Consider the following 17775-nt stretch of genomic DNA (forward strand, 5'->3'; position numbering starts at 1 on the left):
TTGGAGTTTTCCAGTAGTCATGTATGGATGGGAGAGTTGGACTATAAAGAAAGCTAAGCACTGAAGAATTGATGCTTTTGAGCTGGGGTGTTGGAAAAGACTCTTGAGAGTCCCTTGGACTGCAAGGAGATCCAACCAGTCCATCCTAAAGGAAATCAGTCCTGAATATTCATTGGAAGGACTGATGCTGAAGCTGATACTCTAATCCTTTATGAAAGATACTCCAATCCTGATGTGAAGAACTGACAAACTGGAAAACAGCCTGATGCTGGGAAAGATTAAAGGCAGGAGGAGAAGGGGTCGACAGAGGATGACATGGTTGGATGGCATCACTAACTGGATGGACATGAATTTGAGCAAGCTCAGAGTTGGTGATGAACAGGGAAGCCTGGCGTGCTGTAGTCCATGGGGTCACAAAGAGTTGGACATGACTGAGAAACTGAACTGAACTGAATTGATTAAGCTACATCAGTTTTGAGAGAAAAAATATTTTCTGGTTGATTGACTTTCCCTTGAATGAGAAATTTAATGCCTGAGCCTATCATTTTCTTCCTGTAAGCTTTCTGTTGTAATCAGTAGTAGTAGTCAGTAAGCGATCTTTACAATCTTCATTCTCACTATAAAGGTCAATTGCAGCACTAATTTGGTGCTCCAAAGCCTGGTTTTCAATAGACATTTTATTTCAGACAGTGACTGTTGATAATTTTAAGAATCTGTTTTGTTATTGCATACCATGAATGATCATATTTCCTATTTCCCATTGGCTATGATGTCATCAGTACTTTTAAACTCCAGCAGATCAGATACCTAATCCAAGATTTCTGCCTTTGAGGGTGTGTTTCCTAGAACCACTCCTGATAGAAAATGCTGTCACAGAGGAAAATGTTCACAGAGGAAATGAAAAACTACTTTATGTATTTCAACCTATAGGAATTTAGCATAGAAAATAAGTGATAAAATTGTTTAAAGGGCTTGAAGAGCCAAAAAAGGGAGGGAGAGAAGATATTATTACTCTCTGTGGAAGCCTCTATCCTTCCTAATAGAGAAACTTATTTCATACTTGTGGGTTTCCCCGGTAGCTCAGCTGGTAAAGAATTTGCCTGTAACGCAGGAGATCCTTATTCAATTCCTCTGTTGAGAAGGTCCTGGAGAAGGTATAGACTATCCACTCCAGTCTTCTTGGGCTTCCCTGGTGACTCAGATGGTAAAGAATCCACCTGCAATGCAGGAGACCTGGGTTCAATCCATGGGTTGGGAAGATCCCCTGAAGAAGTGAACAGCTACCCACTCCAGTGTTCTTGCCTGGAGAATTCCCTGGACAGAGGAGCCTGGCAGGCTACAAGTCCATGTAGGCTACATTCCACACTTGTATAACCTTTTGTTTCAAAAGCAGCTGTTACAGAAGACTGCAAACTTCTGGTACCACAGGACTGTTTCTGCCACTGCAGTGCTGGTGTTGCTGCTACCAGATCCAGAAAAAGAAAATTTCTCCTTTATCCTTTTTCTTCTAATCTCCCATGTATGACTCTTACATTGGTAGAATATAAGAAGGGGTCTTAGTGGCAAGGGAGCCTGAAAACTATAGTTTCCAGGGCTTCAGCCCTTGTGATGTGGGGAAAACTTTAAAGGATTGAGATAGTATGGAGAACCAATACAAAGTATCTGACACATCTTGATTCTGCAAACTGTAAAAAGAGTATTTGTGGAAAGAGAGGAGAGAAAGGAGTTCCTGGGAAGGTTATGACCAACTGGCTGGATGAAGCACAAGCTGGAATCAAGATTGCCAGGAGAAATATCAATAACCTGAAATATGCAGATGACACCACCTTTATGGCAGAAAGTGAAGAACTAAAGAGCCTCTTGATGAAAGTGAAAGAGGAGAGTGAAAAAATTGGCTTGAAGCTCAACATTCAAAAAACTAAGATTATGGCATCTGGTCCCATCACTTCATGGCAAATAGATGGGGAAACAGTGGAAGCAGTGGCAGACTTTATTTTTGGGGCTCCAAAATCACTGCAGATGGTGATTGCAGCCATGAAATGAAAAGGCATTTACACACATGAAAAGATGCTCAACATCACTCATTATCAGAGAAATGCAAATCAAAACCACAGCAAGGTACCATTACATGCCAGTCAGGATGGCTGCTATCCAAAGTCTACAAGCAATAAATGCTGGAGAGGGTGTGGAGAAAAGGGAACCCTCTTACACTGTTGGTGGGAATGCAAACTAGTACAGCCACTATGGACAACAGTATGGAGATTCCTTAAAAAACTGGAAATAGAACTGCCATATGACCCAGAAATCCCACTTCTGGGCATTCACACTGAGGAAACCAGATCTGAAAGAGACACATGCACCCCAATGTTCATTGCAGCACTGTTTATAATTGCCAGGACATGGAAGCAACCTAGATGCCCATCAGCAGACAAATGGATAAGGAAGCTATGGTACATATACACCATGAAATATTACTCAGCCATTAAAAAGAATTCATTTGAATCAGTCCTAATGAGATGGATGAAACTGGAGCCCATTATACAGAGTGAAGTAAGCCAGAAAGATAAAGACCAATACAGTATACTAACACATATATATGGAATTTAAAAAGATGGTAACCATAACCCTATATGCAAAACAGAAAAAGAGACACAGATGTAAAGAACAGACTTTTGGACTCTGTGGGAGAAGGTGAGGGTGGGATGTTCTGAGAGAATAGCATTGAAACAAGTATACTATCAAGGGTGAAACAGACCAGCATCCCAGGTTGGATGCATAAGACAAGTGCTCAGGGCTGGTGCACTGGGAAGACCCAGAGGGATGGGATGGGGAGAGAGGCGGGAGGGGGGATTGGGATGGTGAATACATGTAAATCCATGGCTGATTCATGTCAATGTATGGCAAAAATCACTACAATATTGTAAAGTAATTAGCCTCCAACTAATAAAAATAAATGAAAAAAAAAAAAAAAAAGGCGTTTACTCTTTGAAGAAAAGTTATGACCAAGTTAGACAGCATATTAAAAAGCAGAGACATTACTTTGACAACAAAGATCTGTCTAGTCAAGCCTATGTTTTTCCAGTAGTCATGTATGGATGTGAGAGTTGGACTATAAAGAAAGCTGAGTGCCGAAGAATTGATGCTTTTGAACTGTGGTGTTGGAGAAGACTCTCAAGAGTTCCTTGGACTGCAAGGAGGTCAAACCAGTCCATCCTAAAGGAAATTAGTCCTGAATATTCTTTGGAAGGACTGATGCTGAAACTCCAATACTTTGGCCACCTGATGAGAACTGACACATTAGAAAAGACCCTGATGCTGGGAAAGATTGAAGGCGGGAGGAGAAGGGGACGACAGAGGCTGAGGTGGTTGGATGGCATCACCAACGCAATGGACATGAGTTTGAGTAAACTCTGGGAGTTGGTGATGGACAGGGAGGCCTGGCGTGCTGCAGTCCACGGGGTTTCAAAGAGTTGGATACAACTGAGCAACTGAAGTGAACTGAGACAGCATATTAAAAAGCAGAGACATTACTATGCCAACAATGGTCCATCTCGACTGAGCAACTGAACTGAATTGATATGTAGGAACTGAAGATCTGGATACAGACTTTCTAAAACTACCTATGTTATAAATACTTTGAATTTTTTTTTTTTTTTCCAGATGGCTGCATACCCTAGTTTGAAGACCATTGACCTCTAGAGAAAATATTGCCAAGGAACACATACTCCAACCAGCTTCCTCAGGGCACATTTGACCTCCTTGTTTCTCAAGCTGTAGATAATGGGGTTTAACATGGGAGTCATAACACAGAAGAGTACAGAGACTAGGATGTCCATGTCTAGGGAGTAGCCTTCTCTGGGTCTGTCATAGTTGAAGTTGGCTGTTCCATAAAAAACCACCACCACAGTGAGGTGGGATGCACAGGTAGAAAAGGCCTTGCTCCTGCCCTGAGCAGAGGGAATCCTAAGGATGGCAGAGATGATGAGTATGTAGGACACAGCAGTAAACAAGCAGGGACTCAGGCCAATAGTGGCACTGGCCACATGGAGCACAAACTCATTGAGAGAGGTATCTGAGCAGGAGAGCTTCAGGAGGAATGGGATGTCACAGAGAAAGTGACTGATCTGGTTAGGCCCACACAGAGTGAGTGTGGCTGCTAGCACTGTGTGTGTCACAGAATTCACCAGCCCACATAGCCAGGACCCAGTCACCAGAAAAACACAGACCTTTACACTCATGAGGACTGGATATTGAAGAGGGTGGCAGATGGCTACATAGCGATCATAAGCCATAGCTGCCAGTAATACACATTCAGCACCAGCACATGTCACGAGGAAAAAGACCTGGGAAAGGCAGCAGTCATAGGAGATGGTCTTCTTCTCCCGGAAGAAGTTCATTAGCATAACTGGAATGGTGGTGGATGTGTAGCAGATGTCCAAGAAGCTCAAGTTGCTCAGAAAGTAATACATTGGAGTGTGGAGAGCAGAACTGATCCTGGTAGATGTTATTATGAGCGTGTTCCCAAGGAGGGTTGTCAGATAAATGACCAGGAAGATCAGGAAGAACAAGCCCTGTAGGTTGGGGTGGTTGGAAAATCCCAAGAAGATAAATTCAATGACATCTGTTTGATTGTTCATTTCAAGTGGTGTCACAGCTACAAAATAATGAAAAAAAAAGCTGTAATGAGAAATGTACAAAGAGCACCCTAGATTGGCATGTCTTGTGGGAGAACATAAGTTCTCACTCAACACATCTGGCCAGCTCAGGCCCAGGGACAATTTTTCACATGGCTGCTGGTGCATGAGAATACATGGAGATTTGGATTTGGTCTAAACCTACCACAAGCTGCTAGAGTAAGAGTGAGAGTTAGAGTAAGCTCATTTCTTAATGGTTCTGCAAAATCTTCTTCCTAACATTATACTTAGCTGCTTTAAATACTTTTTTGTAAATATTTTATTTTTACGTAATAAATTTTCATTGTGGAAAGTTAAGAAAATGCAGAAAGATGCAGAGAAAAATAGAACCATCCACAGAATCAATGCTACCTTATAGAGTATTCCATTTTAGTTTCTTTTTCTATATATGAATCTTGATTTCTATAGGCTTAAAATGTAAAAATGCATTATATTCTACTATATAAGTGTAATTTTCTTTCTTTGCGCATCTAGTTTTCTTCCGTTCCTTTTGCTACTATAATATAGACACTAGCATGAACAATTTCATGAACAAGTGTCTGTGAACATCTCTCATTTCTTCAGAATAAAATTTTCTTTTTGGCATATTTTTAAATAAACTAATCTTACTTTTCTCAATAGGAACAATTATCTTTTAGGACTTATATTTTTAAAAGGGACCAATCACACACTTAGGTATTTTTCCTCATTAAGAGAATCTTTAGCATTCCAAAATTAAACCTCAGTTAAATATTACATGTTTTCTGAAAAGATAATTAATACAAGTACCAATTTTCTATTAAATCATCCATTCTAATCTCTGAACTATTGTTATGAACTTCAATTTCCATTTCATTTTCACTCTGGGAGGCAAGATAATGAAGAGTGAGCTCTTGAGACAGATGTGAATTATAACCTTACATCTGCTGCTTACTAGATGCAGAGAGTGGATAAATTAACTGATCTCTCTTCCTTAGTTTCCTCATTTTTTTTCTGATATCCATAGTGCCTATCTCATGGTTGTTGGAAAAAGTAACATGAGTAAGTTATATGCCTAGCACTTATGTGCTCAATACTCTTTATCAGGTTAGAAATTCTCTTCTATCTCTATTATATTGATCATTTCTATAATGATGGACATCAAATTTTGTTAAATAATTTTTCTGCCTCTTTTGAGATTATATATACATATTATATAAAATATTTAGTCTATTAATGTTGTAAATTACATTGACTGAATTTTTGAATGTTGAACTAGCCTTGCATTCCTGGAATCAATCTCAATTGATTTTAATGTGTTATCCTTTCAATATATTAATGGATTAAATTTGCTAATATTTTGTTGAGGAGTTTTTTATCTATGTTCTAAGAAATGACATTGGTCTATAGCTTTCTTGTAATTTCTTTATCTAGTTTTGTTATCAGTTCTCAGGGTAATGCTAGCCTTATTGGATGTATTGGAAAGTGTCTCTCTTTTTTAAATTTCTAAGAGAGGGTGTATAGAATTGGTATTATTTCTTCCTTAAATGCCTGGTCAAATTCAACAATGAAACCATATGTCCCTGGGTTTTTAATTTTTGTTGGTTTGAATTTATTTATTTTTAATCAAAAGATAATTGCTTTACAACCTTGTGTTGATCTCTGCCATACGGCAATGTGAATCAGCCATAGGTACACATATTTTTTGAAAGATTTTAAACTATGAATTTAACATAAAACTATTCAGATTATCTACTTTCTTTTTGAGTGAGTTGTGGTACTTTTTGGTGTCTTTCAAGAAAGTGGTGTATTTCATTTTGTTGTTGACTTTATAAGCATAGAGTTTGTAGTATTCCATAATTATCCTTTTAACATGGGGTCAGCATTGGTATCTCCTCTTTTATTTTTGATATTGATAGTTTAAGCCTTTTGTCTTTTTTCCTTAGTCTGGCAATGAATTTATCAATTCAAATATCTTGTCAAAGAACTAGTTTTTAGCTTCATTGATTTTCTCTGTTGTTTTCAATTTTATTGATTTCTTCTATAATCTTTGCTATTTCCTTGATTTTATTTGCTTTGGTTTAATATACTCTTGTTTTTCTACTTTCTTAAGGGAGCTTAGGTCATAATTTTAAACAAACTTTCCTAATATATTAATTAAATAGTATATAGTAAATATAAATTAAATATACATTTTGCTATAAACTCTATTGTATCCCACAAGTTTTGATATAGTGCATCTTTTTTTTTTTAATTTTTTTTATTAGTTGGAGGCTAATTATTTCACAACATTTCAGTGGGTTTTGTCATACATTGATATGAATCAGCCATAGATTTACACGTATTCCCCATCCCGAGCCCCCTCCCACCTCCCTCTCCACCCGATTCCTCTGGGTCTTCCCAGTGCACCAGGTCGGAGCACTTGTCTCATGCATCCCACCTGGGCTGGTGATCTGTTTCACCATAGATAATATACATGCTGTTCTTTCAAAACATCCCACCCTCACCTTCTCCCACAGAGTTCAAAAGTCTGTTTTGTATTTCTGTGTCTCTTTTTCTGTTTTGCATATAGGGTTATCATTACCATCTTTCTAAATTCCATATATATGTGTTAGTATGCTGTAATGTTCTTTATCTTTCTGGCTTACTTCACTCTGTATAAGGGGCTCCAGTTTCATCCATCTCATTAGGACTGATTCAAATGAATTCTTTTTAACGGCTGAGTAATATTCCATGGTGTATATGTACCACAGCTTCCTTATCCATTCATCTGTTGATGGGCATCTAGGTTGCTTCCATGTCCTGGCTATTATGAACAGTGCTGCGATGAACATTGGGGTGCACGTGTCTCTTTCAGATCTGGTTTCCTCAGTGTGTATGCCCAGAAGTGGTATTGCTGGGTCATATGGCAGTTCTATTTCCAGTTTTTTAAGAAATCTCCACACTGTTTTCCATAGCGGCTGTACTAGTTTGCATTCCCACCAACAGTGTAAGAGGGTTCCCATATAGTGCATCTTAATTTTGTTCAAATAATTTTTTATTTCATTTAAGATTTTCTCTTTGTCCCAAGAGTTATTTAGAAGCATGTTGACTAATATCCAAATATTAAGGGATTTTCCAGATATCTTTCTATTATTTTATTCTCTTATGGTTAAAGAATATGCCTTATAACATTATTTTCAATTTGTTTTTAATAGTCAGAATATGATCTGTCTTAATATATGTTACATGTGCACTTGCGTAGAATATATATGCTGAAACTGTGGAGTCGAGTAATTTATAAATGTTAATTAAATTAAGTTAGTTGATTGTTGTTCAGGTCATTTGTGTTCTTACTGAATTTCTGCCTACTTATTATCTCAGTTAATGAGAAGGTAGTGTTGAAGTCTCCAACTGTAGTTATGCATTCATCTATATCTCATTTCAGATCTATTCTTTTTTCCCCTCATGTAATTTGAAGTTGTTTTTCAAGGATATAAGATTGTTAAGTCTTCTTGCAGATTTGACTGCTTTATCATTATGTAATATTCCTTTTAATCTCTGATAATCTTATTTCTTTTGAAGTCTATTTTATCTGAAATTAATATAACTACTTCATATTTAATTTGGTTTGTATTTGCAAAGTATATCTTTCTCTAGTCTCTTACTTTTAACCCTTTTACCTCCTTATATTAAAAGTGAGTTTCTTCTGACAGTGTATAGTTGAACATTGCTTTTTTTAAAAATTCAGTCTGACAATATCTGCCTTTTAACTGTTGTATTTAGACCATTTCACATTTAAAGTAATTATTGATATGTTTGGATCATGATATATCATCTTACTAGCCATTTTCTGTTCATTCCATTTATTCTTTATTTCTTGTTTGCTCTTTTTCTGTGTTCTATCTGCTTAATTGAGCATTTTTATGATTCTATTTTTATCTCCTTTATTTATTTATCATTTACCTCTTTGTAAAATTTTCTGGTTGTTGCCTCAGAAATTACAATATACATTGTAAATGATCCAAGTCTGGATGCATATAATACACCACTTCAATATAGCTGTAAGACCTTACATTTCCAATTTATCCCTTGCTTCCTTTTTGCTATTATCATCATATATTTTACTTTTACATACACTACAAACATGTATTTCATTGTTACAATTTTTGGTTTAAACTGCCAATTTTGAGTATTAAGAATAAAATTAATTTTATTTTACTGTATTAGTTTCCTATGGTTGTCATAACAAATTAACCACAAGCCTGATGACTTGAAACAAAAGAAAAGTGTTCACTCACAGTTCTGGAGGCTCAGAAGTCTGGAATCAAAATGTCAACAGAGCTATGCTCCCTCTGAACACGTGAGAGGAGAAACCTCTCTTGACTCTTCCTAGTTCTGGTGTCTCCTGGAAATCAGTGATGCTTCTTGGCTTGTTGCTGCGTCACTTCAATCTTTGCCTCTCAAAACATGACCTTCTTTTCTGTGGGTGTCTCTGTGTGTCCTCTCCTTTTCTTGTAAAGACACTAGTCACAGAATTTAGGGTCCACTGTAATTCAGTATGACCTTATCTTAATTAACTTAAATACTTACACATTCAAGTGTAATTTGGAAATCAGGTCACATTATTATTGGATGAGATGGTTGGATGGCATCACCGACTCGATGGATATGGGTTTGGGTGAACTCCGGGAGTTGGTGATGGACAGGGAGGCCTGGCATGCTGTGGTTCATGGGGTCGCAGACAGTCAGACACAACTGACTGACTGAACTGAACTGAACTGATGGGACTTTTGGTAGACATAAACTTGGGAGTGATATTATTTAACCCAGTACATTTGCCCTCACTTAATCCACTTCTAGTACTCTTTATTTCTTTGTATAGACCCAAGTTTCTGACTTAGAAACATAATCTTTTTCCCTGAAGAACTTCATTAATCTTTCCATTAGAGTATATCTTGGTAATGTACCCCCTAAGTTGTTTTTTTTTTGGTCTGAAAAAATGTTTATTTTTCTTAATATTTGAAGTGTATTTTCTGGGTTGACAATTTTTCTCTTTTTTTAGGACTATAAAGATGCCACACCATTGTCTTCTTGCTTGCATAGTTTCTGTTGAGAAGTTTGTTTTAACTCTTATTCCTGGTACTCTGTCAGGTTGAGTTTTTTCCTCTAGCTAATTCTTATTTGTCTTTCTTTGAAGAAGTTTGAATATAATATGCCTAGGGTTTTATTTTGTTTCATATGAATCCTGTTCTGTGTTCTCTGAAGGTCCAGATCCATCTTAAATTTTGGAAAATTTTCAGCCATGGTTTCTTAAAATATATACGTTTAACCTTTCCATTCTCTCTCTTCTTTCTGGGATTCTAATTATGTGTATGTTAGACAGTTTCATGTTATGCCATATCTCTTGGATGTTCCATTATTTAAAAAAATTTTTTTTCCTTATATTTTTGTTTGGGTAATTTCTGCTTACTTATCTTGAAGTTTAAATTCTATCTTCAACTATGTGTCAAATCTACAGATAAGCCTATTAAAGGGCATTCTTCATCATTGCTACATTTTTATTTCTAGAATTTCTATTTTATATTTTCCCTTAGTTTCCATCTCTTTGCTAAAATTAACTGTTAGATTTTGTATATTATTTACCTTTTCCATTAAAATCTTAGCCTATTAATGATTGTTATTTTAAGTTTCTTGTCCAATAATTTTAATATTGCTTTCATTTCTGAGTCTGGTCCTAATATTTGCATTGCCTCTTCATAATGCATTTTTCCTATCTTTTTCTATGCATCATAAATTTGTGTTGAAAGCTGGACCTACCATATAGGATAATAAATATCAAAGTAAAAAAATTTTTTGTTTGGAGATGAATATGTCTTTCCTTTTATAATACCTTGAGTGTTAGGGTTAATTTAGTGAGTGATTAGACTAAGTTTGAGTTTGTGTTCCTATGATCACTCTAGGATACCAGTAGATTCAAAGTACCCTACTGATGCATTGTATCTAGAGTATGGGCTACTGTGTCCACATTTCTGCTCCCTGATTCACTTTGGGTTTTCCCTTTTTCTGTTCTCTAGAAATTATTTTCTTCAAGATCTCCTAGCTGTATTCCACTATTATTGTTACTTGATATTTGTTAGTGAGCTGGTGGGGAACAGAGGAGAAGTATTCTCTGATGTTATAGTTAAGCCTTAGTCTTAGGTCCTGTGGGCCTGGGTCTTGGGGGTGTTGCCTTCACAAGTGATCCTGTTCCTCCTCCAACTGTAGTGCTGAGCCTAGCGTATATTACTGTTTCCTAAAACCCAAAACAGTAGACTTTTACCCCTGTTCCTGTTCTAGACTGTAATGGGTTTCCATTGTGTCCTAAGGTGACAGTTTTTATTTTTCTAGTCCTTGCAGATTTCAGCATTTATTCTGTAGTAGAGATAGAAGAAATGGATCTCAAAAGTTTAGACAGTTTCTTATTTTTTTTTTTCATTTATTTATATTAGCTGGAGGCTAATTACTTTACAATACTGCAGTGGTTTTTGCCATACATTGAAATGAATCAGCCGTGGGTGTACATGTGTTCCCCATCCTGAACCCCCCTCCCACCTCCCTCCCCATCCCATCCCTCTGGGTCATCCTAGTGCACCAGCCCTGAGCACTTGTCTCATGCATCAAACCTGGGCTGGTGATCTGTTTCACAATTGATAATATACATGTTTCAATGCTATTCTCTCAGATCGCCTTCTCCCACAGAGTCCAAAAGTTTGTTCTATACATCTGTGACTCTTTTTCTGTCTTGCATATAGGGTTATCGTCTACTGCTCCTTTTCCCCACCCTTCACCCCCTAGCTCAGTCCTGCTGCAAATAGCATCATTAGGAAAGCTTTCTCAGATTATGTCCTGGTCTTCCTTATAAGTATGTGATAGAGATCATAGAGAAAATGCAAAAGGGTGTGCACTTTCTTAGGTCTATGGTCCTCAGGGACTTCACACTCTCATGCTAGCATACACTTAGTCTCTAGCAATTCATTAAATATTTTAAGCTGAATCTTCTTACCATCTTATGAGGCAACTACTGGTTTATGTTCCAGGTTAAAAAAAAAACATGGATTCTTGTGGTTGTCTATTTCTCTTCAGATTTTTTTAGTTGTTTGACTTGAGACCTCAATTCTTAATAGGTTAAGAAATTTTCATTTCTCCTACTTTTTGTTGTTAATGTAATGGTGGGAGAAACAAGCTTTCCAGTTCTTTAAATCTTCAAGCTGAAACTCACAATCTGTATAACTACTTTTGAGAACTATTTGGTAGTTTCTAATAAAATTAAACATGTTTTATTCTATGACCCAATTATTCTATTCTTAGGCATATTCTCAATAAAATAGATGCATAGTTCACAAAAAAGACTTGTATGAAGATATTCAAAACAGATTTTTCATAATAGCTCAAACAGTATGCCAATAAACAGGAGAGTAGTAAATAAATTGTGACATTTCATATGGTACAGTGCTGCACAGATACATGAAGTAACATTAAATCTAAGAAAAAACATTTTGTTGAATGAAAGCCAGATATGAAAAAATATATAATAAATATGAAGTTCAAAAATAAGAAAAGCTAAACTATGATATTCAAATAAGAATAGTGGTTACTTCCATGGGTTGGGTGTTGTATTTCCTGGAAAGAAGAATGAAAGAATATCATGGGGGTAATTGAAGTGTTCTATATAGTTGATTTTGGCAGTTTGTATATATATGTAAAAATCTATCAACCTGTGCACATAGATTTGTGCATTTGATTGAATGTTGATTATAATTCAATTTTAAGAATAAGAAAAAACATAAAAGCAAGAAGCATTTTCAATGCAATTTTTATCTCAGGATTCATCAGAACCAGATCTAAATACTTTTAAAGTCACTAAGACTTAACTATAACATTTTCCAATTTTGTGTCTCTCTACTTCTTCTCTACCACAATGATATTTCAGTACATATCACCTTTACAAATCGTATCAAATCACATTTTTGACATGTTTTATGTGGAGGCATGAATATGATTGCTGGGTACGTGAAGCTTGAACCACGGATACAAAGTCATGCTCATAATAGAAGTAAATGTATTTGTATGTGTGAGTGTATACATGTGTATGTATATGTGCATGTCTTAATGAGAGAGATTCATGCATGAGAACACTAATTCCATAGGTAATTGAATGTCAGATTGGTGTCCCAGGTAACACTGGTGGCAGAAATCTCAAGTAAAATATACAGCAGTTGTTCTGTCTAGCCAAGACAAAGCAAGTTCTGAGAACTTGTGTTATCCTACTGGCTACAGGAGAAAGAACCTGGAGATCTCTAGAGCACTAATGAACTTCTCTGAGAGCTGCATTGCTACTAGGAGAAGGAAAGTTACTGGATACTGAGTTCTGCTAGAAGCCCTCTCACCTACAGCTGTAACCCATATCTCTAGTGATTCCTGCTAGGTTGCAAGGACAGGTGGGGCAATCCTAGTTGGTTGCTGCCAAATTCTAGAAGATTAATTCTGAAGAAATTGGTGCTTTTTACTTCAAGTAGAACTTCATTAGCTAGCCTAGAGAAGGTGGCAGGGCATTGGTTGCCCCTGGGGTACAGTCTAGGTTGTATGAAGCTGTGTCAGGCCTTCCTTTCTGGACAAAGTCCTTGGGGTTAACAATAACAAAGTCATTCTGCAACAGAGACCTCAGAAAATATCCTTCATCCCTTCGCAGGCCATCAGAGAGCCCAGATATCTGCCTGGAAACCAGACTTTGGTATGAGAATGTGCAGAAACTATTGCAGAGTATCAATAATGGCCCACAGACCACAATCTAGGTGAGGGGAGACTGGAACCAGGGACATCTGGAGGGTAATAGCCTGGGTTTTAGAAAATTGTCAGTTTTAAAAAACTAGTAAAAATCTATAGATCCAGAAAAAATATATATGCCCAGGTACAGAGTGTTTATACAATAGCAAATTGGGAAACCCAACCCCAAAGTCACTTACAGGCCATGTGCCTTAGATTAAAACACCTTTGTTTAGTCCAAAAGAGTAGTCTGAGAACTAAAACCAATAAAAAAATGACATGTTGTGTTAATGGAAGACATAGTTTTAGGGCTTGGGGAAAAATGCCTGAAGCAGCAGTTCCCAGAGAAGAATATATGTGTGGGGACTTTGAGGCTGATAGATGGTGAGGACATGGTGAAGACACCAAATCAGCTTAGGCAGGCTGGAGTCATTAATTAAAAGCAGAAATAAATGATGTGCAGCAGGTATGGGGAAAGCAGACAGTGGATTAGATTTGAGTAATGTTGATTGTTAGATACCTATGTGATATCTATGGAAATGCCCAATAGACAGTTGAAACTAATTTGTCCTCAGGAGACAGGCTAGAACCTCAGATATAGATTTGGGAGTCATTGTATTGAAGGTGGCTGTTGAAGCCATGGGTGTATGTGAAATCAACCAAAGATAATAGATAAAGTGAGAAAAGATGACCAAGGCAGGACTCTTGTGATCCTCAATGTTTATAAGGAATGTGGTGGAAGATGTATCCAGGAAAAGATTCTAAAATGCTCACAACCCTGTCTAGGTTAGCCTTAGGTGCTGCTTCTCCTAAGTCTTATTAGCATTGATTTTTAGTAAGTCAATATTGGAATTGAGTTGGGAACTTCTGAGTACTCTTAGAAAGTTCTTGTTATTGTGTGTGTTGATAGGGAATATCAACTACACAAACGAACTTCAAGTCATTAAAAAAAAAAAACCAGTGATGTTCCAGGGGAGGGAGCTCAGGGTTTTTGAGGTAGGAGACAGAAAGGCTTCAGGTTGGACATTTATAGTCAGCCAGCCTCCTCTTTGCATTTCCTGAGGCAAGAGATAGGTGGGCTCCAGTTGAGGAATTTACAACCAGCCCCCTCTTTGCTCTCCGAAATGGAAGTAACAACAAAAATGGTAAATAACCAGTCTTTGTTTCTTGTCAACACCTCAAGGGAATAATCATGGCAGGGACAAACAGAGGGAAAAAACCTGAGTAAAGGACAAGGGAGACACTACACACGCACAGAAAGTCTCCTTGGAATCAAAAGTCAGAGGATAATTCCAGGTCAAAATGAGTCTTGCTCCTCTCAGAAGCCTTCACTTTGAGATTCATCTTAGCTGAGGTGTGTGGGCACACCCCAGGGGAGTGTCCTCAGGCCAATTAAACCCCGGCGTGGTGGGGGTGGGGTGAAGTGGGAGACAAAGCAAGATGCTTGGCCTGAGGGAAGACAAAGACCAGAAAACTGCCCCTTTATAAATGATTTAAAACAATTGAGTCATTTAAAGATATGTGGATGGACCTGGATATCTGTATTTCTAAATGAAGTGTGCTAAATAAACATTCTTTTCTTTTTTTTCTTTAAAAAAATAAAACTTCCCAAAGGCCTGACTCTCTCTGAGCTCGCCCTTGTTCCTTTCCACACATACTTTTCTTCTCAATAAATTGTTTACTTTACTCTTTATCTTCTGTCTCCTTGCCTGAATTCATTCTTGACTAGGCAGGCAAGACTAGGGACATTAGCCTTAACTGCTGGCTCCTGTGGTCCAGGGGTTAGGACTCCCAGTCTGGGAAACTAAGACCCTACTTCCAGCTACCACTTGCTGCTGCCTGCTGCAAGCTGCCGTTTTACAGCTGCACATGAGCAGAATCATTTCTATTGCAAGCAGAGACTTTCAGTAACTAATTGACAAGAAGAACATTCAAGAGAGCAGTTAATAGGAAAGGAGTGGAGGAGTCAGGATATAACAGATGCTTCATTTTCACTATACTTTTCCTCTTAAAAGTATAGAAACTTCCAGACTCCAAAAGAAAGGACTTACAGTACATCAACAATTCAGTAATGCCTTCATGGTCTTCCTGAATAGAATACTTTTATGTGTGGGTAGAAATTATCAAGAGTTCATAGCATCCCTGTGACTGCTAAGAATATAAAATAGCTTTCCTCCCTTTCTTTTTCATTTCTTTTAAAAAGTCTTCTAAAAATTCCCCAAACCCCAACCATCAGTAATATATATTTTTAAATCCTGCTATGCCAATCTCTTTTATTGATATCTAGATTTATCTATAGAAAGAAATGAAATTCCTTATGGAAGGTGATCCCAGAAGTTTACTCTGGGTAACTGATGCACGGTCTATGGATATCCAATTATAAAACTGAATTTTCAAGGGTCAAGAATTTAAAATAATATGGTTTCTGAAGTTGTATACATTATTTTTAGTATAAAGTCCTTGAAATGTGACTTTTAATTACTTGAAGTCCCTGAGTAACATTCCTGAGGCACACTATAGATAGATAAGGAGTGAAATCAAAACCATAATAAAATTTTTTCTTGGTCTAACCAGCTAGACTAATTCCTTGTGAGGCAGGAAAATGGGGTAGGTTGTAGAGTAGTGTCCAGTCCATTTTCCTAATCCTTGATACTCATGCTGTCAGCACAGACCAGCTATATTAAATCTTCCTTCTCCTTACCATAAACACCATCAAAATCTATCATTAATAAACACCATTCTACTACACCAAAGTACTACACTTTGTATGATCAACAGGTTTTTTGCTCTCTCAGGATTTACATTAAGTTCCATATGAATTTGTTGTTCAGTCACTAAGTCGTGTCTGACTCTTTGTGGCCCCATAGACTGCAGCACACCAGGCTTCCCTTTCCTTCACCATCTCCTGGAGTTTGCTCAAACTCTTGTCCATTGAGTTGATGATGCCATCCAGCCATCTCGTTCTCTGTCATCCCCTTATCCTCCTGCCCTCAATCTTTCCTAGCATCAGAGTCTTTTCCAATGAATTGGCTCTTTGCATCAGGTGGCCAAAGTATTGGAGCTTCAGCATCAGTCCTTCCAATGAATATTCAGGACTGATTTCCTTTAGGACTGACTGGTTAGATCTCCTTTCCGTTCAATGGACTCTCAAGAGTCTTTTCCAGCACCACAGTTCGAAAGCATCAATTTTTCAGTGCTCAACCTTCTTTATGGTCCAACTCTCACATCCTTACATGACTACTGAAAAAACCATAGCTTTGACTAAACAGACTTTTGTTGGCAAAGTGATGTCTCTGCTTCTTAATGTGTTGTCTAGGTTCGTCATAGCTTCTTTTCCAAGGAGCAAGTGTCTCTTAATTTCATGACTGCAGTCAGTGTCTGCAGTGATTTTGGAGCCCAAGAAAATAAACTCTGTCACTGTTTGCACTTTTTTTCCTATCTGTTAGCCATGAGGTGATGGGACCAGATGCTATGATTTTCGTTTTTTGAATGTTGAATTTTAAGCCAGCTTTTTCACTCTCCTCTTTCACTTTCATCAAGAGACTCTTTAGTTCTTCTTCATTTTCTGCCATTAGGGTGGTGTTATCTGCATATCTGTGGTTATTGATATTTCTCCTAGCAATCTTGATTCCAGCTTGTGATTCATCCAGCCCAGCATTTTGCATGTTTACTCTGCATATGAGTTAAATAAGCAGGGTGACAATATACAGCCTTGATGTACTCCTTTCCCAACTTTGAGCCAGCCCATTGTTCCATGTACGATGCTAGCTGTTGCTTCTTGACCTGCATATAGGTTTCTCAGGAAGCAGATGAGGTGGTTTGGTATTCCCATCTCTTGAAAAATTTTCCAGTTTGTTGTGATCCACACAGTCAAAGTCTTTAGCATAGTCAATGAGGAGGCAGTAGATGTTTTTCTGGAATTCCCTTACTTTTTCTATGATCCAATGGATGTTAGCAGTTTAATCTCTGGTTCCTCTGCCTTTAAAGCCAGCTTGTATATGGAAGTTCTCTGTGCTCATACCACTAAAGCCTAGCTTGAAGGATCATTCAAAACCTTTGCCTAAAGACATTTTCTACAATCATATGGAGAAGATTATATAGGAAAAATAGTTTAAGGATAAATTTTCTTAACACTGTTTCTATAGTAAAAAACATATGGCTTTTAAAAAAATCTCACATAATGCAGTTTTTAAAAAAAATGTGCCTTTCTTTAAAGATTAAGTTTAGTATAACCCACTCAATCAAAAAACAAGATTAATACTCAGTGAGTTACTTTGAGAAGATGAAACAGTTTTATATATCTGAATTCAACCAAGGTTTCCCAAGCTGAATACCTAGT

At 37.3% G+C, this 17775-nt stretch overlaps 1 protein-coding gene across 1 annotated transcript in view; it reads right to left on the reverse strand.

Moving 5' to 3' along the window:
• Positions 1-13643, reverse strand: part of LOC133074498 (olfactory receptor 5J3-like) — a 76766-nt gene extending 63123 nt beyond the window's left edge. The window contains exons 1-2 of the mRNA XM_061168428.1: positions 13637-13643; positions 3726-4654 (exon numbers count right to left, since the gene is read on the reverse strand). Coding sequence (XP_061024411.1) covers positions 3726-4654; positions 13637-13643 — 936 coding nt within the window. The remainder of the gene's footprint in view (positions 1-3725; positions 4655-13636) is intronic.
• Between the last annotated feature and the right edge of the window lie 4132 nt (positions 13644-17775).

This window comes from Dama dama, chromosome 20 (genome assembly GCF_033118175.1).
Source record: "Dama dama isolate Ldn47 chromosome 20, ASM3311817v1, whole genome shotgun sequence".
NCBI lineage: Eukaryota > Metazoa > Chordata > Mammalia > Artiodactyla > Cervidae > Dama > Dama dama.